This window comes from Nannobrachium achirus (genome assembly GCF_963921795.1).
Source record: "Nannobrachium achirus genome assembly, chromosome: 20".
NCBI lineage: Eukaryota > Metazoa > Chordata > Actinopteri > Myctophiformes > Myctophidae > Nannobrachium > Nannobrachium achirus.
The window spans coordinates 15,136,622-15,160,125 of NC_137827.1; the positions used below are offsets into that span (position 1 = coordinate 15,136,622).

A 23,504-nucleotide genomic window follows, 5' to 3' on the forward strand; every position below is an offset into this window, starting at 1 on the left:
CACTGGTAAACTTGGAAGAAATGTGTGTCCTCGCAAACAACCGGCACTTCCTGTTGTTGGAGCTGCTGTCATGCTGCTGTCAGAGAGTGCGACTGTTCCCCTCCTCAGCGTTTCACAAAGAGCTTGAAGGGAAATGGTAATGATGCAGTTCGAGGGGTGAACCGAGATTTATTTGTTTCTGTTATTACCACATTAACCCTTGTGTCACTATTTTGGGCATAATCATTATAGGCAAACTTTTTTTCACTATACTTTTCCCAAAGTTGCAAAAATAGTCAACGAGCTCACGCGTCGCAATGCAACATGCACTGAGCTTTGCAGTTCTGCCATTTCTCCGTCATAGGCCGAAGATTAAAAGAAGGCTTAAGAGGTTACACGACAAAAGGAGAACTCAGCTTCAAATATTCAGGGAACATAACCGTTATTATCATAATATCCGTCCCAAAACTGTCAAACATGCTAAAATAGGCAACGTCCAGTGGCTAACGTCTAATGACAACAGATCCTGGAAAATAAATGGGACCCGAGGAAATTATTTGTGGATTATCGTGAGATGACCCGAGGCGACAAAAAAAAAAAAATAGGCCGGACTCACTCTGAGCCGTGGTTAAATAGCATTCGTGTCGTCGTCCCCCTCCTCCCCTCCCGAGGCAATGATGTCAGTGGGATTGGGGAGGTGGGGGGCGGGGGTCAGAAGATGTGATGACAGGTTGACAGAGGGTAGAGATGGGATTTATGGCTCTTTGAAGTGAGCTAGATCTCTGGGATCAGTTCCTTTCAAAGAGCCGTTCAAAAGACTTGCTCATAGTTACTTTGTAGATTTTGATTATAATTACAAATCTCTTCAACCCTATAGGCCAACATTTTGGCCATTTGAAAATAGCCGATCTACAAGCTCTTCTACATTTCATTCATTGGAAAACTTGTGAAATGGGACATTCTGCATAATGAGTTCTACTATTGGTACTTTAAGTACATATTGATACCAATACTTTTGTACTTTTACTCAAGTACATTTTAATTCCGAACTTCTACGTGTGGCAAAGTATTTCTATATCGCAGTATTGATACTTTTACTCCCCCTCCTCCAAAAAAGGAACGGCTCCCTAGACTGCGAACCGGATCCCATCGTTCATTTCAAAGAGCCGTTCAAAAAAAGACTTGGTTTGTCCAACCTCTAAGTGGGATTGGGGGAGGTGGGGGGCGGGGGTCAGCAGATGTGATGATGACAGGTTGACAGACAGAGACACTTACCTCCTCCCTTCAGGCTGCCCAGGCTGGCCGAGCTGTCCGACTGGGAGCTGCTGGCTCCCTCCCCGTCCGAGGAACCAGATTTCACTCGCTTCTCCTTCTCTGTGGCGTTGGAAGATTGTGGGAAGGTGGGTGGGTGGGAGGTGGGGGAGGTGGATGACAAAGAGAAGAAGAAATAAGCAGTCAGCGAAATACAGTGCGGCGCTAATCAAGCGTTCACACAACCGCAGGGTTAGAGGTTGAAGCCCCGTCGAGAGCGCCTGGCAGGAGGATGTTGTTTACACTTGGCCAACGGCTGGAGGAAAAGTGAGTATTTATGTGTCGTCGGCCCGTGCTTATAATGCAGTTACACAAACGGGCGGCACTTTGGCAGTTAGTTTGACAGCCATTACTCTAGCAAACTATTCTCTCACTTGGGGCTGGATGTGGCCAGAGCAGGAAAACAACACCTCTGTAACAAGCTATATACCGCTGATTGATTTACATTTTAATTTGTGTGCCGTGTCGTCACCGTCGAGCAGGAACCTCGTATCTCCAAGTTTCAAATTAGTATTTTTAGTTTTTTCGTAAGGTAAAGCCCTGCTTCATCATACAAGACCGTCGCACAAGACTAGTGAAAATAGCAGATCTACAAGCACACAACGCCTCGCGGTGCGCGCCGTTGTGTGCTTATAGATCGGCTATTTTCACTAGTTTAAGTAATTTTCAAAATGAAAGATATACGAGGTTTCCACCCGACAACAACGATGTACCCATTATGCCCCAGGCCGCACAACCTCGTAAGACACCACCATGGTGGAGCATGAATAAACATGGATTGTCACATAAACAGAGGCGATTTCCACACATAAATGTGGAACTTGAACAACATGCTTTGCCCATACTCTCCCAAGCCCTAGACATAAATGAACTATTTCGTTACAGTCAATAACCACAGAATGTGGATGTGATGAGGTCAAACGATACTCAAATTACAATTCAGGCATTTATTCTAACCAAGACCCACAGAGAGACCAGAGCGACTTACAAAGTGTAAGATTGGAGTGGATCTAAAAAAAATTAAGATTTCTAGTCAAGCAAACACATACGTTTTGTTATATACATAGCCTGGCATACTGAGTGAGTAAACAACATACAATAAGCATATTAGAACAAGCATCCGTCATAAAACAGGCAACAAGAAGTGATGAGATGTGAGTTTAGTTTACAGACCGCAATGGAAATGGGGTGAAAAGCTCAATTTCTACTTTGCTGTACGACGGCGTCGCATGCCAAACTAGAAGCAGTGCTCTTCCGAGCACAGGTCTCCACCAGGCCACACAAATCGGCCTGTTATAGCGCCACCATGAGGCTGATTTAAAAAATGTGGGGCAGAGGTTCTGAATTAGCATCCAGGGAGTGTGTGTGCTCAGTTTGGCAGCGATCGGGCCAACGGCGCCGGAGATTAGCTGGTAACAACCAGGCCACACAAATCGGCCTGTTATAGCGCCACCATGAGGCTGATTTGAAAAATGTGGGGCAGAGGTTCTAGATTGGCATCCAGGGAGTGTGTGTGCTCAGTTTGGCAGCGATCGGGCCAACGGTGACTGAGATTAGCTGTTCACAAACTGCGAGGACGCACGGACGGACGGACGCACGGACGCACGGACGGACGGACGGACGGACGGACGGAGGGGAAAACATACTCTCCCTCAGCCTTCGGCTGGTGGAGACAAAAATAGCAGATCTACAAGCTACAACGCGTTGCACCCGAGATCTGCTACTTTTTACATACGAGACTGCCAAACGACGGAGCATAATTTGGGCTTAAGGGATAGTTCACCCCCAAAATGTTTTTTTTATTTCTCACCCCATGGAGACTCGCGTTGCATTGCGATGCATTGTGAGCTTGTAGATCTTTTATTTCTTGGCAAATGTTCCCACGCCAGGATAATGGATGTTGGGGATATTTTGATTATCGCGATAATATCGTAAATCGCGATATCTTAGGTCACAATATTCGTGATATGAAATGTTCAAATGGTCCCATCCCTAGTCAGTAATCAATAGATTGGGTGATCTATCCCTTGGAGCCTGCAGCCGTGACTGGTGACTGGTTGAGATTGGATTCCACAGTTTGGGAGGCAAGGAAGGGGGGCGAGAAGGCACTCAGGTCTGTCCCGGGGGACAGCTAGACAGCTCTTGTCCCTCTGCTAACAAGCAGTGTCAAGAGTCATCTCCTCTCACCTGCTGAGAATAGAGCTCAGGGGCGTCACAAGAGGGGGGGAGTGGGACTGAGTTACTAGGGCCCAAGGTGGAGGGGCCTTAATTATTGCGCTGCAAGCTTGTAGATCTGCTATTTTTGAAAAGTCGTGAAAATGTGTGCAAATCTTTGACTAGATGTATTTTTTAAGCGAACATTTGTAACTCAAATTTTGCTTCTGGGGGGGTCCCTGGAACTAAATATTATGAGATGGGGGTCCGTGGCCAAATACATATCATTTTGGGGGTCCTTCACATGAAAAAGTTTGAGCACCACTGACATAGAAACGTGGGTTTGTCAAAAAACCTTAGAAGGATTTGAAAAGCACATTTTCACGATTTTCCAAAAATAACAGATCTACAAGCTCGCAGCGCGGCACTCGGTGCCGTGCTGTGAGCTTGTATATCTGCTATTTCTCACCGAGTGCTGCGCTGTGAGCTTGTATATCTGCTATTTTTCGATAGTTAAAGCACAAAATGCGAGTGAGTCCTTGTACCCAGGGCCCAGAATTTGGTGCGACAACCCTGACAGAGCTGCCCACACAGACTGGCCAACTGAGACCAACAAGACACTAGAGAGTTTCCTGCAGAATGCCACCCTCAATTTGTGGTTTGGTTTCCATTGTTATGTTCAGCTGGAAAGGATAAAACTTTATAATGATGTGTGGATGCACCCAGTCGTGTCTCCAACCATTAGACTAACATGCATACATGATAAAATGTCATGCAGATATATGCACACAAGGATTCTTATTCTCTCTTGTACATGTGCACACTATTGCGTGTACGCAGACACGCATTGATTTTGAAAACTTTTTGGGACATTGTATTCAATTCAGTTTCATTCCATATCCCTTCACCCTAACTCTTGCTTACTCTAACCCTGACATACGCCCAACCGGGTGATTCCGCTGATTCGATGCTTCGAACTGCCCAGGACTTGCTGTCTAGCATTGGAGCAATAATCGAATTGAATCAACGAATCGGCATGAGAAGATTTTACCAAACTGTTTTTGATAATCGACTAGATCGTTTAGCGTGATTAACCACTATGTATTAAACTTAGTTGTACAATGCTGACATACAAAAATAGCGGATCTACTAGCCCTCAGCGCATGGCGATCCAACCACAGACTGTAAAAACAATATGGAAGATGCGAAGCCATTGGTTTCTATGTGTCAAAAATGACGCTTTTTTGTCCCTTGTATGGGTGCCGCCATCATTGTTTGAATGGTAACCAAGGAATCATAAGGAATGCTATTGGCTGCCAACGGTCACATGCAACCGCAGGGATACATGGGAGAATATGGTCGGAGCCTCCCGAAATACAGCACACGAAGAAGAACACAGCCGGCTGGTATCAGTTTAGTTGGCCACGCCCCCCGCAACTTTATCATCAATTTTAACATAAATAGGACCATATTTGCACAAAACGCATATCATGGTAATTGAAAGGTAGTTTTTCACTAGCGACAGAAACAATAAAGTATTTATGACGATGTTTATTAAGGTTAGAAAATCAAAGAGGAAAATTAAATGGGGTCCAGTGGAGAACAAATCTTTTTGGTACCTCGTGGGGGAAAAACAGCGCAACTAGCGGCCAATCATGGGATCTTTCTCTTCCGGGAAAGCTTCATGAATAATCCAGGCAACAACACCCCAACGGGTTAGTCTGCCATTTTCACCATTTAAAAGAAAACGTGTATAAATCGGAATCAAGGCTGAATAAGTTGAAATAATCTGGATAGTGATTTTAAGTCCACACACACACACACACACCCTTACAATACCACTAGTTAATTGCACTTTCTCCTTCTCCCAGGCGTATTGTGACAGGAAACTGGGGAAAGCATGAGATGTGATATGTGTTCAAAGGGCCCGGCCACAGAGCCAGTGTAACGAATGCTTCCATTAATGCAGCCGGAGATTAAAAGCTCATCACAGACTGTCACTCAAGGGCACTGCTCAACTTTAATGATAAAAAGGGGAAATTCCACCCCAAATTAGATTAAAATTATTTTACCAGATCGCGGCCTTAACTGATGAAACACTCAAACCCTATATTCTTTATATGACCGGAGTCCCCCAGGGCGTCTATACTAGGCCCCCCTCCCCCTGCACAAAATATCCGTCACCGAAAATAGACAATCTACAAACTCACAAGATGTTGCAACGTAACGCATTGTGAGCTTGTACATAAGCTGTTTTTGGCAAATGTTCGCCCCCAGAATTTATTCAAGTTTTTAAGTCTCTCCAAGTTTGATTTGATTGAATGAAGACTTTATTAGCAGTTTGCATAGGAAAAGCACAAGACAGTACAGTTCAGATACAAGGTCTACTAATACCCAAGAAAGAACTATGGCTCGTTTACATTGGGCGCAAAGCCATCTCTGTATCAAAAGAAAGGCCGTTGTTGTGCTTCGGCTTCTGAATGTCGTTACAACTTTTAAACCAGTCGTAAACGTTAAATGAAATATTATACTGAGCAACTTCACGGCCCATTTCTCAGACACCTAAAAGGTTATCAGAAACAATTTTCTGATAACACAGACGTCAGGGACAGCCGAGTCGTGAAAGTGTCTGGGCACAGTGGGCAGTATATCTGCCTGCAGCCAACACATTATACAACAGAGTTTCTCAAACTTTCATAATTTCAAGGTCTCCCCTTAACTCTGACAGTGTACAAATGGAACCAAATGAACCCGTCAGACGCGACGCGTTGTGAGCTTGTAGATCGGCTATTTCCACTATAAATGTTCTTTTTTTAAGTATAAAGTTGTCAAATATGTCAGTAATTTCTTTGTATATTCAGGCTATGCGTCACATCTGCTATGTGCAACTTCAAAGCCTACAAGCCAAACAGAAATGTAATTGTCTACAAAAACACAATTAAATCGTTAATCGCATTTGAGAGAAAATGTATCGTCATGTAAAATGTCATAATCGTGACAGCCCCACTTATTGCGACCGTCAGGGAGCAGTTTACTATGAAAACCTCCACCGGCCGTCCGTCCGTCCGTCCGTCGGTCGGTCGGTCGGTCACACGTCACACGTCACACCTTTGCCCTGCTCATATCTCCGCATCAGTATATAGGGCTTGTTTGTTTATTGTATGACATCACGCCACATCATCAGCTGTGGACTCTGTGATGTCATCGTATCGCATCAGTATATAGGGCTTGTTTGTTTATTGTATGACATCACGCCACATCATCAGCTGTGGACTCTGTGATGTCATCGTATCTCCATATATGGCCATCTCCGTATATGGAGATATAAGTCGTCCATGCCCAAGTATGGGCTGGTGAGGTCAGACTTTGTGTGATGCGTAGGTTATCTCCATATATGGAGATTCAACATTCCAGGCAATGCTCTCTTCCCTGGTGAGAATTGCCCCTTTATATAGGGCTTGTTTGTGTATTGTATGACATCACGCCACATCATCAGCTGTGGACTCTGTGATGTCATCGTATCTCCATATATGGCCATCTCCGTATATGGACATATAAGTCGTCCATGCCCAAGTATGGGCTGGTGAGGTCAGACTTTGTGTGATGCGTAGGTTATCTCCATATATGGAGATTCAACATTCCAGGTGTAACTATGGCTGCCCGTATGACGTGAGAGGTGGAGGTTGTGATATTTGTGGAGATAAGCGACCAACGGTCGCTTATCTCCCGATTAGGGAGTCTTACTGGTATCTATTCATATAACACACATTGTGTTAATTGCGACCGTCAGGGAGCAGTTTACTATGAAAACCTCCACCGGCCGTCCGTCAGTCGGTCGGTCACACGTCACACCTTTGCCCTGCTCATATCTCCGCATCAGTATATAGGGCTTGTTTGTTTATTGTATGACATCACGCCACATCATCAGCTGTGGACTCTGTGATGTCATCGTATCGCATCAGTATATAGGGCTTGTTTGTTTATTGTATGACATCACGCCACATCATCAGCTGTGGACTCTGTGATGTCATCGTATCTCCATATATGGCCATCTCCGTATATGGAGATATAAGTCGTCCATGCCCAAGTATGGGCTGGTGAGGTCAGACTTTGTGTGATGCGTAGGTTATCTCCATATATGGAGATTCAACATTCCAGGCAATGCTCTCTTCCCTGGTGAGAATTGCCCCTTTATATAGGGCTTGTTTGTGTATTGTATGACATCACGCCACATCATCAGCTGTGGACTCTGTGATGTCATCGTATCTCCATATATGGCCATCTCCGTATATGGAGATATAAGTCGTCCATGCCCAAGTATGGGCTGGTGAGGTCAGACTTTGTGTGATGCGTAGGTTATCTCCATATATGGAGATTCAACATTCCAGGTGTAACTATGGCTACCCGTATGACGTGAGAGGTGGAGGTTGTGATATTTGTGGAGATAAGCGACCAACGGTCGCTTATCTCCCGATTAGGGAGTCTTACTGGTCCAGACAGACTAAGTGCAGATGGCTGAGGGCCAGACCTTTAAAGGCACATTTATGCTTTCAGTGACGAGTGTCTAGACTGTCTACTGATGTGGAAGTGACGTCAAAACGACCACAAAATGTGTCACGAATGACTTCCGTCGACATAGGTGATTTAACTCGTTGACTGCCAATTAGGTAAACTAGAAGCTGGGTTCGGGCGGCCCAGCCCTAGTCGGCGACCTGGCCAACTCGGAACAATGTAAAGAGGGAATGAATGCCCCGCCCTTTAATGCAAACCCCATTATACCTGTTTTCATAGGACCCGTTTTGACCATCTGTCTGCCTGTGTCCATTTATGCCCATATATGGAGATATCTGTATCTGTCTGTCTGTCTGTCTGTCTGCTGTATCTGTCTGTCTGTCTGTCTGTCTGTCTGTCTGTCGGTGTCCATTTTATGTCCATATATGGAGATCACTGCAGTTATAGTTCTGGGTCCATTTTATGCCCATATATGCCCATATATGGAGATATCTGTCTATCTGCGTCCATTTTATGCCCATATATGGAGATCTCTGTATCTGTCTGTCTGTGTCCCTTTTATGCCCGTATATGGAGATCTTTGTGATTCTGCGTCCATTGTATGCCCATATATGCCATATATGGAGATATCTGTTTATCTGCGTCCATATATGAGATCTCTGTCGCTTTTTTGCCCATATATGAAGATCTCTGCACACACAGTACCGGTTGCGGAAAACTCTGATGTCAGACATCAGCTCCGCATACGGGCATTCATTTTATTCCCATATATGGAGAACGCGCATGCCGGTGGGACGAACGGTTCTCGAGATACGCGGATTACATACATACATACACACTCACAGAGATTTTTTGTTGACTCATGTGGCGTACGTGATGTCAGAGCCTTTTATGATGTGATGTCACAATGAGTCAGCACTTGCGCCGATTTCCTCCGGAACAGCCTGATGTCAACAATCAGCCCAGCATAAGGAGATTCCGAACGTTTCATGCCGGTTAGGGAAAACCGCGCGTCGGGTCGGGTCGAGGCCCGGCACTGCACTCCGTGCCGCGGCGGGGAACGCGCATGTCGAATCTGAAGCCGGTGGGACGAACGGTTCTCGAGATACGTGGATTACAGACAGACAGACACACACGCAGACACGCAGAGACTTCTCACATTTATAGATAGATGTAAGTGCCCTGAAAAGGTTGAGAGCCACTGGGTTAGTTAGGGCTGCATGTCTGTGGACCAACCAGGGATAATTTTACTCTGTACGTAGTAGCAGACCTTTCTATACAAATACAAGATCACTCAGATCAGCCAACACTGGGATGCTGACAAAACCCTCGCACCTGGCCCCCAAACTGTGGAATAAACTCCATGTTGCACTTAGAACTACAGACTCACTCCCTTGCTTCCACCGTGGACCGAAGACTCGCCTCTTCAGACTCCACCTAAACCCATAGCACTACTGTAACACTCCCCTTCCCTCAATGGCCATATACAGTATGAAGCTAGATAACATTTTTAGGTTTTAGAAACATTATTTTTTTTACTGATTAGGTGCGTGGTCTACCTATGTTATTTGTTTTTCCAGATTGATTGCGACCGTAAGGTCGCAGTTTAGTATCAAAACCTCCACCGGCCGTCCGTCCCTGAGTCACACATCACACCTTTGCCCTGCTCATATCTCCGCATCAGTATGACATCACACTGCTGACATCAGTATGACATCACACCGTACACAAATGACCCCTATATAAGACCGGCATTGTCTGTCGTACATTTCGGTCAATTCCAGTGGGGATGCCATTGAAAAGTTAATCTAGTTGTACAAAGTAATCAAAGAATGGGTTGACTGGTAGGCTGGTTGACTGCTTTATCTGTGGAGAGTGTATGTCACTGAGAGTCCTTTTATAGCGATTGAAATCATGATGAGGTCACGATGAGTCATCTATGCCCAAATATAGATTTCTAGGTCAGATGGCCCATGGAGTTTGTGATGTCAAACCTAGCAACCCAATATAAACAAACCTGATGTCAGACCTGAAGTATCCTTTTATACCCATATATGGAGATACAGAGATCTCCATATATGGGCATATTAGAAAGCCCATATATGGGCATATACGGATGACATCAGGGATATCCATATATGGGCATAAAAGGGACAAGGGCTTACAGTTAAGAGATCTCCATATATGGGCATATCAGAAAGCCCATATATGTTCATATTAGGTAAATGTACTTGTTACTTTACACCACTATTAACTAGACATACAGTAGAGAGACACAACTCTGTGTTCCTCCGGGGGCCTGGAACCGTCTCTAATACAGACTTCTATCGTCTCCCATCTCGCTCCCTCCTCCGCCGCTGCCACACGAGAGCGCCGTTAGTTCTTTTTGATGTTCCTCCTCCCTCCATTTCTCCCCCACTCCACCCCCCCCTCCCCCCCCCCCCCCCCCCCGCTACGCCTTCGCACTCCCTTCATCAGCTATATTGTTGTCGAAACGAGAGCCCTAAACACAGCCCGGCAAATTGGATGAGTTACGCCAGGCACGTGCACACAGACATCAAAGGGGGCTTGAGCCCCTGCCCTTTTATCCGTCTGTAAAAAGTGCCCTCTCCAGACCATGAATGGAGTTTTCACTGTCGTGAAAAAAAATGCCCTCTTTCCAAGCCATGCCAACAAACTCTCCTGAACTTGAATGCAGCATCTTATGTTGAAAGAATTGCCCTCTCTGCGTAGAAATCCATGCTCAAAAGTATTACCTTGATAATGCTTAGTTCGGTGTGATATCAAGCATCGAAAATAGCCGACCTCCAAGCTCACAACGCGTCGCAGCTATTTTCGATATGTTCACCAAAAGGCCCTTTTAGATATTTCAGCCCCTGCCCCTCTAACATTCTCTGCACCTCCCTGGGTTACGCACATGCCCCCCCCGAACAATGCGTTGGGGGAGAGAGAGAGAGAGAGAGAGAGAAAGAGATGAAGGGAAATGGAATAGTAAGACATGGAGGGGGAAGGGAAGGCCAGTGAAGAGCGAGCGAGAGAGAGATGGAAATATACTTAGACAGATAAAGGTGAACGAGGGCGGCTGTGGAGAAGCATGTGCGCTAATTTGCAATTCCTGTGATGTATGTACTAGGAAACGGTGGAGAACCTAAACGGAGCGTATATAGTGCGGAGCAGAGCTCACTGGATCTAAAGGCATAGGGAAAATAAATGCAAATCGTCGTTGTCGGGTGAAAACCTTGTTAAAAACAGCTTGTTTTGCATTTATCATTTTAAAAATGATTTAAACTAGTGAAAACAGCACCGCGAGGCGTTGCTTTGGGCTTTGCTTTGCGAAAGAACGTACACATTTGAAACTTGGAGATACAAGGTTTCCACCCAACAACAACGAAATAAAGAGGCAATTTTCTCAAATAAAAAAATAATAATATATCAAAATGGCCATAAATGGTACTTAAAAGAGAGGGATATAAATGTGGAAGAGTGAGAGAGTGTGTGTACTGTACTGTGTAAATAACCTCACTCTCGTTTTCTCACCAAGACGGGATCAATGTCACCCGAGCTGCCAGTAGAGCTGAGTGCGCACACACACACACACACCCCTCTTCCCCCCGCTCATGCTTCCTTGCCCTCTCTCCTCCTCCCCTTCCCCCCCATCCTCTCTCTCTCTCTTTTCACTAGGGATGGGACGATATGAAAATTTCATATCACAATTATTGTGACCAAAGAAATCGCGATTTACGATATTATCACGATAATCAAAATATCCCAAACATCCATTATCATCCTGGGGCGGAACGTTTGCCAAGAAATTGCAGATCTACAAGGTCACAATGTGACGCGTGGTGAGCTTGTAGATCGGCTATTTTTTGGCAAAGACGTTTGACAGAGAGTGGAACAAAAATCAAATACATACGTATATTATAAGTACCTTTTACCAATTATAGAGGTTTTAAGTGGTACCGGATATACAGCTCAGCAAATAAAAGGTGAATTGATCCCAGTGCATGACGGAGGACCATATCACGATAAATAAAATCTCCACGATATGATTATTGTGAGTGTTTTTTATCACGATAAATGATAATATCGCGAATCGTCCCATCCCTACTCTTCACCCGTCTCCCTGATGGTGATAAACAGAGGAGTAATGGTTATGGGGGGGGGGGGGGGGTAGGAGCAGTTTAGACAGGGAAAAGAAAACAGCAGTCTGACAGGGGGATTCGGGAGCTGCCAGGTGTAGAATCAGACAAGACGGCGAAACGGTGCACTTCCATGATGCGCGGCGGGGTGCAACGTGAGGCGCCAGCGCACTTAGCAGTGGCCGTGCGATGAAAACAGACGATCTATAAGCTTAACACTTTCCCAGCCTGGCCAGAATGGCTTGTCGTGGACTAGCCGGAAATTTCTATTATTGTATTATGATCTGAGACATAATATTATGATTATAAGCATCAGCGCGCCCCCCGTCCTTCTAGGATGGCACCGTTCTTTGTTTTGTCTTCCACCAGAAGTATCTCGATCTGCATTGGCATATAGTGGGGATTTTGGCCGAGTCGTCTTCCCCCCCGTGCGCTTCCCGTGCACGATCCGTGCACATCGAGGTAAACAAATGTAATCCAGTCCGTATGAAGCCCCCATGTCAACTTTTATCTGGTCGAAAACATTACAGAGAGATGCTATGCTAACGCCTCCTCCTACAATGAAAGTGAACGGGAATTTGGCTATAGAGAACGAAAAGCTACCAGAAGCACTTCCGGTTCAGACGGTTGAGAGAATGATCCTTTTAGATAAGCCGAAGAAGAGACTGAGGACAGCTGCTGATCGTTTTTTTTTTTTTTTTTAATCATTATCATTTATTTCGGTTTTAAATAAACAATGTTTTGAGTATAGATCAGTGGTTCTCAACCTGTTGGTCAAACTAAATGTAACGCCTCTACTCCAACAATTCCCAGTGCTTGTCAGGGTGGGGGGTCCCCAGTTAAAATATGATAATTTTTTGGAGAGCGGAGCCCAGTTCAAATATGGTTATTCTGGGTGGGTCGCAGCCTGAAAATGTTGAAATCTCAAAGCTCTATGCGTTGTGAGCTTGCAGTATACAGTATAGATGGCCTATTTTCAGCAGTATAATTATTCGCCAGTATAATTCATGCTCAAGGCAGGACATGGAAGGCGAGGCGATACGGACACTGAAGCCCACACTCTCACTCACACACTCCTCAGGCCATCACATTTACATAGGAGTCACACGTGCAGTAAATTGCACGCATGTTCCGCCGAGCTGCAGGGCCCAGGGCTGGTTGCATGTGACACCTGCTGCCTTGCTGCCTTACGCAGCACTTTGCTGCGTGTCACCTACGCGCCTAGGGGCAGGGACGTGCAGAGAATGTTAGAGAGGCAGGGGCTGAAATTTCTAAAGGGGTGCCTTTTGGTGAAATATCGAAAATAGCAGACCTCCAAGTGCAACACGGTGTGAGCTTGGAGGTCGGCTATTTTCAGTTCCTGATACCACACTGAACTATATAGCATAATCAAGTCAATACTGGAGATGTGGCGTAACAGATTTCTACACAGAGAGGGCAATTCTTTCAACATAAGATGCTGCATTCAAGTTCAGGAGAGTTTGGACAAGGCAATTCTCTTGAATGCTGCCTTCAGGACGGTATGGCATGGAAAGGAGAGTGTTTTCATTTCTTTCACCATAGTAAAAACTGCATTCATGGTCTGGAGAGGGCACTTTTTACAGACGGATAAAAGGGCAGGGGCTCAAGCCCCCTTTCATGTCTATGTGTGCACGTGCCTGCCTAACGATACCATACGTATCATGATACATGGTTGACGATACGATACATGGGCGATATTGGTTCATTTATGGCGATACGATTCAATTCAATTTTAAATTGCTAAATACAAGGCACAAATACTTAGTTTGGCAAAACTATTCGATACAGATTATTTGCCAAACAACACAATATTTGCTTTTGCAAATCGATATAGTAGATCATTGCTAATTAAAATTAATTTTTCGATTCAGTTACTATCGCTGGGGAGGCGAGGACACTCGTAAAGCTCTGTCTCAAAAGGAGACCCGTGTTTTTACTTTTTAGAAGTTCTATATCAAACGGAAAAATTAAACTATAAATACTTGATGAGGTGGTGGTTTTCATGCGGCAGTAGGAGAAAATATCGCTGGTTACTTCAAAGCTCCCACCAAAAATGAGCCCTCTTCTCTACCGCAGTGGTTCTCAACCTTTTCAGGCCGCGACCCCCCAAAATAATCATATTTTAACTGGGGGACCCCCCACCCTGACGAGCACTAAGAGTTGAGGCATTACATTTTGAATAACACGGTTCTATTGTGAAAATGGCAGATCTACATGCTCACAACACCTCGCGTTGCAAGGCGTTGTGAGCATGTAGATCGGCTATTTTCACAATTTCTGAACTAATATTTGACAATTTGGCCAATGTTTAATTTGTCATTTTAGAGGTATAAAAAGTCCTTAAGTTGTCACTTTAGAAACGTGCAGATACCCTCTATACACTTAAACTTTATGTTGGCTTGTTTGCTGTTGATAGAGAAAACAAGGCTGCATCATCTGGGGACCCCCCAAAATAATTGGGGGGACCTGGGGGTCCCGACCCACAGGTTGAGAACCACTGCTCTACAGAGAGACAGAATTTTACTAGATGGGTGGACCCAGGCAGGCACTCCTCGGCCCACCCGCTCTGTTCTGTCCATACGTATACTGTAGGATCTCTACGGCAGGGGTCTTCAAAGTTTTCAGGCCAAGGACCCCTTGAGCTTAGTTGAGAGAGAGATGAAGCAGGGACCCCCACAACCTTTTCATAGATTCCATATAGTTTCATTGTTTGACAGCACAATCATCAGTGTCAATTTGTGTTTTCAGATATTTAAACACTTGACTTGAACCGTCAATACTTAATAAACTTGACCTTTCACTATGTACTTAGTCTGCTCTTTTCCCCCCTCTACAACTAAACCTCTTTGCCAAAAATAGCAGATCTACAAGCTTGTAGATCTGCCATTTTTGGCTAAAGTTCTTGGAATATGGACACTAGGGTTCAAGAGGTTAATATAAAAAAGGAGAAAAATAAACTTTCTATCACTCAAAGATGTGGAGGACCCCCTGTAGTAACTCTGAGGACCCCCTAGGGGTCCCGGACCCCCTGTTGAAGACCCATGCTGTAGGAAGGAGCCTTTAGTTTGACCATGACCTAATAAAGAGGGTGCATTAAAGTAAACCAGGTTTCACTGGACCCTGGGCAATAGCTGAGCAACACAGGGACCACTCAATCAATCAATCTGGGGTGTGTGTGTGTGTGTGTGTGTGTGTGTGTGTGTGTGTGTGTGTGTGTGTGTGTGTGTGTGTGTGTGTGTGTGTGTGTGTGTGTGTGTGTGTGTGTGCGCGCGCAGTCGCGCACGTGCCTGCGTGCCGATGGCACCACAGAGGTCAAGGCTTAAGTCCAGGTTTAGACCGGAGAATTTATTGTTGGCATAGTGTCCGGGAAACCTCAGTTCTGTTGACTATTCAAAATGAGCAGATCTATAGCTCACAGCGCTTGTACATCTGCCATTTTTGAAAGGTTTTGTTAATGTCTAGAAGATTTTGAATCATTTTGAAAAATAAATCTTGTATTCTGGATGTCCTAAGCATCCAGAATACAAGATTGTGTTCTTCTCATGGTCCGCAGGTAAATGTATATATATTTTGGGGTCTGTGACACAAAAAAAAGTTTGAGAACCACTGGCCCACGTTGAATGTTACGTCCCCAGACCATAGACTGTAAAAAAATATGGACAGTGGAAAGCCATTGGTTTCTATGCTGCGCAAATGAAGCTTTTCTGGCCGTTGTATGTGTGACGCCATCATTGTAAGAACCAACGTTCAATGGTAGAAATGGTATGGCTGCCAACGGTCACATGCAACTGCAGGTGAATACATGGGACATTGTCTTGAGCTTGCCGAAAATAAAGCACACGAAGAAGAATCATCACAAGCCTATGATCACAAGCCCCTTCTACAGCATACCCTGCTATAACATTAAATATAATATAAATTGGACCATATTTTCACAAAACGCATATCATGGTGATTGAAACGAGGCTTGAAACTAGCGACAGGAACCATAAAGTATTTAGGACAATGTTTATTAAGGCAAGAAAATCAAATGTAAAAGTTCGGGGGAAATGAAAGGAATTCTATGAAGAACATGTTGCTTCTGGTGCCAGAACCGCGCAACTAGCTGCCAATCATGGGAACTTTCATTTCCGTGTTTGCTTAATTTTAAATCGGGACAACTACACCCCTGCCCCAGACGCACGTATCAGTATGCAGAGATCTCTGATCGCGTGGCTAAGCCAGACCGGGATGAAAGTAGAGGAGAGAACGGTTACTGTCCGTATAAGCATGTGTGGAACCCGGGGGAGACCCGAGGGTGAATGAATGAAATGGAGAGAGAGAAGAGGGGTGTCAGTGAAAGAGAGACAGCACAAAAGAGGATAAGAGGAAGGGGGAGGCGAGTAGGAGGAGAGGAACGGTTCCGCTCGTGGAACACGAGACATCCGTCACAATCCTCCAGCCATCAGGGGTTGGGGGGAGGGGGGTTGGGGGGGTTCAACCATGCGTACCTTCCTTGGCAGCCTGCCAAAACTCAAACGCCACTCTGAAGGCCTGGGCCACCGTTAACGTCACCGCCTGAGCCTGGTGGCGGGAGACAGAGAGACAGAGACAGAGGGTACACAATGTAAAAAAAATACACCAATATTAGGGAGGAATTTTTTCTAAAAGTTGAAATAATTTGCCCAGAATCCAGAAGTATGACAGAAAAGGAGAAATTGATACTCCTTTTGGGAGAACAGAAAGAATGTGCAGTTTTAGCTGCAAAATATGTAAATTCCTGCCACAAGAAAAGGGACAACCAGTAGGACACATATACAGTATACCATGTTTTACTTTACCACACCATCTCCTTTGTTGATGTACTGTAATTTCATTGACCACCTTCATGGCTCTGTTGAGGAACCTGACATACAAGTTCATGTGCAGACTGGATCGATCCTTTAATGGATTAATAGGTCACATGTCAGACCCTGGATGTAGCTCTGTCAGGTACACGTCTACCATTAGAGGACACTGGCATGAATGCCTTTTTTAGGCTCGGTGGGGCTGGGTCAATGTACTGTTTGTCTTTTATTGTTATTTTTTTTGTAATGTATCGTTTTCTACCCTGTGGGCCTTGTGCCTGTAATAACGTTTATATGTTGATTTATATTGTTATGTTTGTCATAATTGTATTTGTGCTTTGGCAACATTTGCAAAATGTCATGCCAATAAAGCCAATTGAATTGAACTGAATTGAATTCAATTGAATTCAATTGAATTCAATTGAATTGAATTGAACTGAATTGAATTGAGAGACAGACGGGGAGAGAGAGGGGGACACAGAGATAATAATGAAATATAGAAGCCAGTGTACATAATACAGTATAACTAAAAAATACAAAAAATAAAAAACAGGAACCAATGACAAACACAAAAAAGGAGATCCTCAACGGTTGTCTTGGACGGTGCGGGGGCGGGAGTTTGCGGGCAAACTTCTTGTCTCTATGACATGTTGTTTATATACAAGCTCAGAGGATATGTGGCCTTTCGTCCAGAACCAAATTAGCCAGGGGAAGGAAGGGAGGCGTCATTCAGCGAAACCTCCCAGGGAGCCTTGGGAGGGGGTGAGGGGGGAGGAAGGAGAGGCATGAGGAGAGAAAACCACAGGCTCCCCCTCCCCCCGCTCGCTCCCATCACATACAGTAGCATGTGATACAGTTCAGTACAGCGGGTCATGTTGTACGAGCGAAGGCGTACACTCAGGGGTGTCGCACCAAATTCGGGGCCCTGGGTACTTTAGCTATTGAAAAATAGCAGATATACAAGCTCACAGCGCGGCACCGAGTGCCGCGCTGCGAGCTTGTAGATCTGCTATTTTTGAAAAATCTTGAAAATGTGTGCAGTTTGAATATTTCAAATCCTAAGGTCTTTTTGAAAAATGTCAGTGGTGCTCTAACATTTTCATGTGAAGGACCCCCAAAATGATATGTATTTGGTCACGGAGCCCCATCTCAAAATATTTAGTTCCAAGGACCCCCCAGAAGCAAAATTTGAGTTACAAATGTTCGCTTAAAAAAATACATAATTTATATTCAAAGATTTGCACACATTTTCACGACTTTTAAAAAATAGCAGATCTACAAGCTCGCAGCGCGGCACTCGGTGCCGCGCTGTGAGCTTGTATATCTGCTATTTTTCAACAGTTAAATCATGAAATAATTAAGGCCCCTGCGTATGCTCAACACAGGTATTCTTAAAGGTCAGTTTAAAAGGAAGGGTTGAACCGAGGCTGACCTGCCTGCATGTTGCCTACGGCGGTGGTTCTAAAAAGTGGGATCGATCCGGGGACCCCCCAGGGTCCCTGAGAGGGTTTCAGGGGGTCCCCAGTTAAATGTTTGATAGTAATGCAGTATAATGCAGGGGTTCTCAAAGTGGGGTCCGGGGACCCCTAGCAGGTCCCCAATAAAATTACTTATATACTGTATATCAATATCAATTTAAACACTTTAATATACATCGGTATACATAAATCTTTAACACTACAAATCTTGTATGGGGGTCCTTGGCACACAATATTTTTTTAGATGGGGGTCTGCAGCAAAATATACATTAACTTAGGGGTCCTTGACATGAAAAGGTTTGAGAATCACTGGCCTACAATACAGACCATGATTGGCTGTGAATTCTCTCCGGTGTCGACAATGAGAAAGCGCTTCAACTGAGCTCACATGAATAGCTGGGCGAATACAGTGTGTGTGCACAGTGTGCGTGCACATACAGTACTAGGCATAGGGGTAGAAACATAATTTTAACAGTGGCTGTTGACTTACCACTTTCCTTTTTGTGCAGAGGAAGGCGTGACACTCGAGAGTCTCGTTCTGTTGGCTCTGGACAATGTAGGCAAACACTTTATCGTGCATCTTGTCTGCTGTGCAGTAGGATATTCTGAAAGGGAAACACATGAGACACGTTTTTCACAGATGAAAATGGAGCAGGCAACTTCATTCCAAGCCCTTAAGTGAGCCGACAAATCTGATTTAGTCAGTTCTACTGCTCCATACATAAATAGAATTACCAACTCAAACATAGGGATGGAGCTTGTTAATTTTTTATTGATAATGAGCACCTTATCGATGCTGCTTATTGATCCAGGCTTTTTATCGAGCCCACTATTGAGCGGTTTATGATATTTTGTGGAAAGATGTGAGATGGCAAATTCTGAACCTAACTGGCATCTTTTTTATTGGCCAGTTGTGACTGTGAGTTTGTGGCTGACCACCATCTATGAAGAGGACAACTGACAAAAGTAACAAATATCATTAAAGATTATCATTAAATATCGTCAAAACAATAATTCATTAGTGTGCAATAAGTGTTAAATGGCTTTATGGATAGTAATGTAATAATGTATTGATCGCCTCTTGTCTTGATTGTTTAAACATGACATCATGGCGCTATGCTCGATAACAAGCTTGATAAGCCCAAAGCTTATTGATACCGGGTACTCAATAAATCTGTTATCGGGTTATCGGGCTACCCTTGTTTTGAGCTCCATCCCTACTCAAACAGCTGTACGGTTGGTCTCATGCTGCGTTCACACTAGCGGCGACAAAGCAACAGCCTGCAAGTCATTTTCAATGGAAGCCAGTAACAAAGTGACGCTCGACTCTTGGCCACATGACAGGTGTGACTTGGCACAACTCAAAGTTGAGCTGGCCTCAACTTTTCTTTCAGCGCTGCAATGACGCAGTGAAGCAACAATCAATTATATGTTTATGTTTCTCCATTGCCACTCCCCTTCACTCTCCCCGCAAATTGCTGAAAGAAAAAGTGTTCTTGCCGTTAACCAGTTCCCCTGTGCAATTTAACCGTAATTTCATGTGGCATCACGCAATGTGGCTTGAGCAAGACTTCAACACTGACTCAGCAGCAATATAGCTGGGACCTGGCTCACTTTTTAAAGTGCAGGCAAATACATTTTATGAAAAAGGATAAAATGTGCAAACGAGGCTATGCAATTGTAAGCCGTGTTGCCTTTGCTTTCATTACACACGCATAATGGAGGAGGGAGCTGCAGCTGCAGGATTGCTATTTATTTTGTGTTTCGTAGTCCAATGCCCTGCATGACTTTTCCAATCTTAAGTCCTGAACTACAGATGTCAGCATGTCAGCTACAGCTTCTTTCAGAACAAGTAATGTTCTTAAAAGAAAAAGTAAGTGTTGGCGTGCCAACCGGGAGAGTATTTTTTGCAGGTCTTTCAGTCCGAGTGTATCAATAAAGCAACTGGGTTAAGCACCGTTGGTCCGACCAGTTTAACATTCACCAGGTTAGCATTCACCAGCGTAGGCAGGTTAGCATTTCACCAGGTTAGCATTCACCAGTGTCTGCAGGTTAGTATTTCACCAGGTTAGCATTCACCAGTGTTAGTTTTACTGAGGTTAGTTAGGTTTAAGGTTAGGTTTAGGTGTATCTCCGTCCCCTAGACCTTCGTCACCTCCGCGCAGCCAATCACAAGCTTCCGCTGCCTTAACACAGTTGCTTTTTTGATACACTCGGACTGAACAACCTGCAAAAAACACTCTCCCGTGCCAACCAGCACGGTGACTGGGGTTAGATTTCCTCTTTTCCATTTCCCAACTAGGGCGGGCACTCAAATGAACGCAATTGGCCTTGCTCGCGATAAAGAATCTGCCAGGGGAGGGTGCTAGCGACTCCTACAGGTGGGTTCGGGGGCGCTAGCTCTTTCAGCAGGGAGCGGAACAGGGAGGGATAGCGTGTTCCTCCACATGCGTTTCGTCCTCCCGCTGAAAGCCCTCACTGTCAGGTGAAAAGAAGCAGCTGGTGACTCCAAGTGTAACAGAGGACACGTGTGGTGGTCTACCTCCTGCACAGAACAACCAGTAGGGGTTAGTAGTGACGGGGACAATGCACACGGGCAGAGACTTTATACGGACTAAACTGGGGATAAAGAAAATTGCTCCATGACAGCATTGTGATTGATTATGTGATCATCCTGAGACCTAAAAGTGACGAGCACATTGGCCGGTCGGGTGGGAGACCCAGAACAACAGGTGAGGGCCATAATGGATGTCAGCCATCTGCCGTTCCTTTCCTCCAAAGTACTCAGACAGGGGCGTCAATTGGGTATGGCAGGGGTATGCAGCTGCCATACCCTGGGTCCAGGGGGAAGATAAAAGTTAGTTCTAAATATGAATCCATGAATGTCTCTTTGTCTATCTGTGCAGGTTATTACGTTGGTTAATTACAGTAAAATAACTACAAATGCAAAATTTAACAAAATGTTCACTTTAACAAGATATTATAATTATATTTTAGGTATATATATAAATATATTATATGTACTTCTTCTTAAAATAAATATATCATGCCTGTCGCTAAGGTATGGCAACATGACTGGTGTCTTGCACGTGTGCGAAGAGACACAAGACACCAGTCATGTTGCCATACCTTAGCTTTTTCTGAACTGACGCCACTGGACAAGACGAGACAAACAGTTAACTAATGAATAAGCCACTCCCGACCAGAGTTGGGTGTAACGCGTTACAAAGTAACGCGTTACTGTAATAATACTACTTTTTTCGGTAACGAGTAGTGTAACGGTACTACTCCTCCGAAATAATAATAACACTACAAATACTGCCTGGTCGCGTTACTCGCTACTCGCTACTTTCGTGCCTGCAGTTTCTGCTTCTGCCTTCAGCAGGAACCGATTGTAGGCCTAAACATCATCACTTGTCTTTTAAAACATTGGAACTGCCATTTCTCTAAAATAACTAACCAAAGAAGAGGTAATCAAACACATTTGATTGTCAGCGCAGCAGCAGGTCACGGTGACACTGTGGCAATCAAGCAGCAGCCAGCAGCCACCCGACATTTGATAACCATCGCATATAGATTAATACAAGGGACTAAAAACAGCAAACCCCCCAAATACGGATATTTATAATATCAAGCAAAGAAATGAGTTACCTTTTGCCTATGAGAGAAAGGGAGAGAGAGAGAAAAGAGAAAAAAAGAGTGGCACGGCAGCGCATCACGAGGTGCGCAAAGCCGACGTTTGAATCACAGCCTAGATTAATATCCTACACGTGACAAGATACATTAAAACCCCCAAATAGTGAGTATTAAATATCCAGCGAGCCACAAGAATGAATTAGCCTACTGGAAATGTACGGTAGGCTGAGAGAGAGAGGGAAAAAGAGCACCTCACCTTTGCTCTGAGACTCTGACATGAGCTGATGATGACGGACAATTAATAATTCCTTATGCAAAACCATCGCTGTTATGTTGCTTTTTTAAGCAAATGGGAAGTTTTCCGCTGCTAGAATTAGTTTGACATTGTTTTAGTGCTTCTGCTGCACACGGAGTCATCTCATTGTAGTTCCATCACTTTCGCCCGCTACAGTAGGGTAGAGTGGGGGAATAGGCCCCCCCTGGGGTAATAAGCCCCCCAGCTGTATTTGACTACAGAACTACCTACTTACTAATACAAATTATAATAATTACTATGACCTGCTGCGCTCTGTGGGGGGAGAATCTCCGCCAGGTCATGTCCACCCCTGGACTGGAAAATTCATAGGAGCCAAATGGAATGAAATCTGCTTAAACTGACTGACATATGGATACAGAACTATAGGCTATATAATGTCAGGTGGAAACCTTGTATGTCCATAAATAAATGAATAAACTCATATGTGAGCTTGAGCTAAATAAGGCCACAGGGGCTCAGAAATAATTTAATTATTATAATTTTGATTAATTATTATAACTTCGTATTATTATTATTACCCTCATTCAAATGACCACCAGTGAGCCCTGCTCACCTCATTGAACAACATAACTGTATTGTATTAGATATTATAATAATATATAATAAATATTTAATACATCTAATATATGTTGGCAATGCATCTCAGGCTTTTTTATGGAGTAACGCAAAAGTAGTGTAACGAGTAGTGTAACAAGTTACTTTCTCCAGGAAGTAATGAAGTAGTGTAAGGCACTACTTTTTTCAGAGGTAATATGTAATATGTAGTGCACTACTTTTTGGAGTAACGGATCCCAACTCTGCTCCCGACCTACTTGTAAGGGACATAAAAAATGCAAGGCGTAAACTAAGAAAGGAAGAGTTTTTGGGGGACTTCTAAAAAGCCACAGCTGCGCTCCGAGCAACACGTATGAGATTTACGACAGATGCTGGAGAGAGAGAGAGAGAGAGAGAGAGAGAAAGAGAGAGAGAGAGAGAGAGAGAGAGAGCCTCGGTAAATTGGGTGTCTAGGCAAATCCATTTCGTTTACTGCTCGTCCATCTTCGGAGCAGATGCTTAGAGAAGAGGGCCCGGGCGGCGTGTTGTGACACGGCCGACTGCTTTATGTCTCCGCGCCGCCCTGAGGTCACAG

At 44.4% G+C, this 23,504-nt stretch overlaps 1 protein-coding gene across 1 annotated transcript in view; it reads right to left on the reverse strand.

Moving 5' to 3' along the window:
- ldlrap1b (low density lipoprotein receptor adaptor protein 1b) overlaps positions 1-23,504 on the reverse strand; it is a 92,311-nt gene that overhangs the window by 13,483 nt on the left and 55,324 nt on the right. The window contains exons 4-6 of the mRNA XM_080751446.1: positions 18,914-19,028; positions 16,610-16,682; positions 1,255-1,353 (exon numbers count right to left, since the gene is read on the reverse strand). Coding sequence (XP_080607572.1) covers positions 1,255-1,353; positions 16,610-16,682; positions 18,914-19,028 — 287 coding nt within the window. The remainder of the gene's footprint in view (positions 1-1,254; positions 1,354-16,609; positions 16,683-18,913; positions 19,029-23,504) is intronic.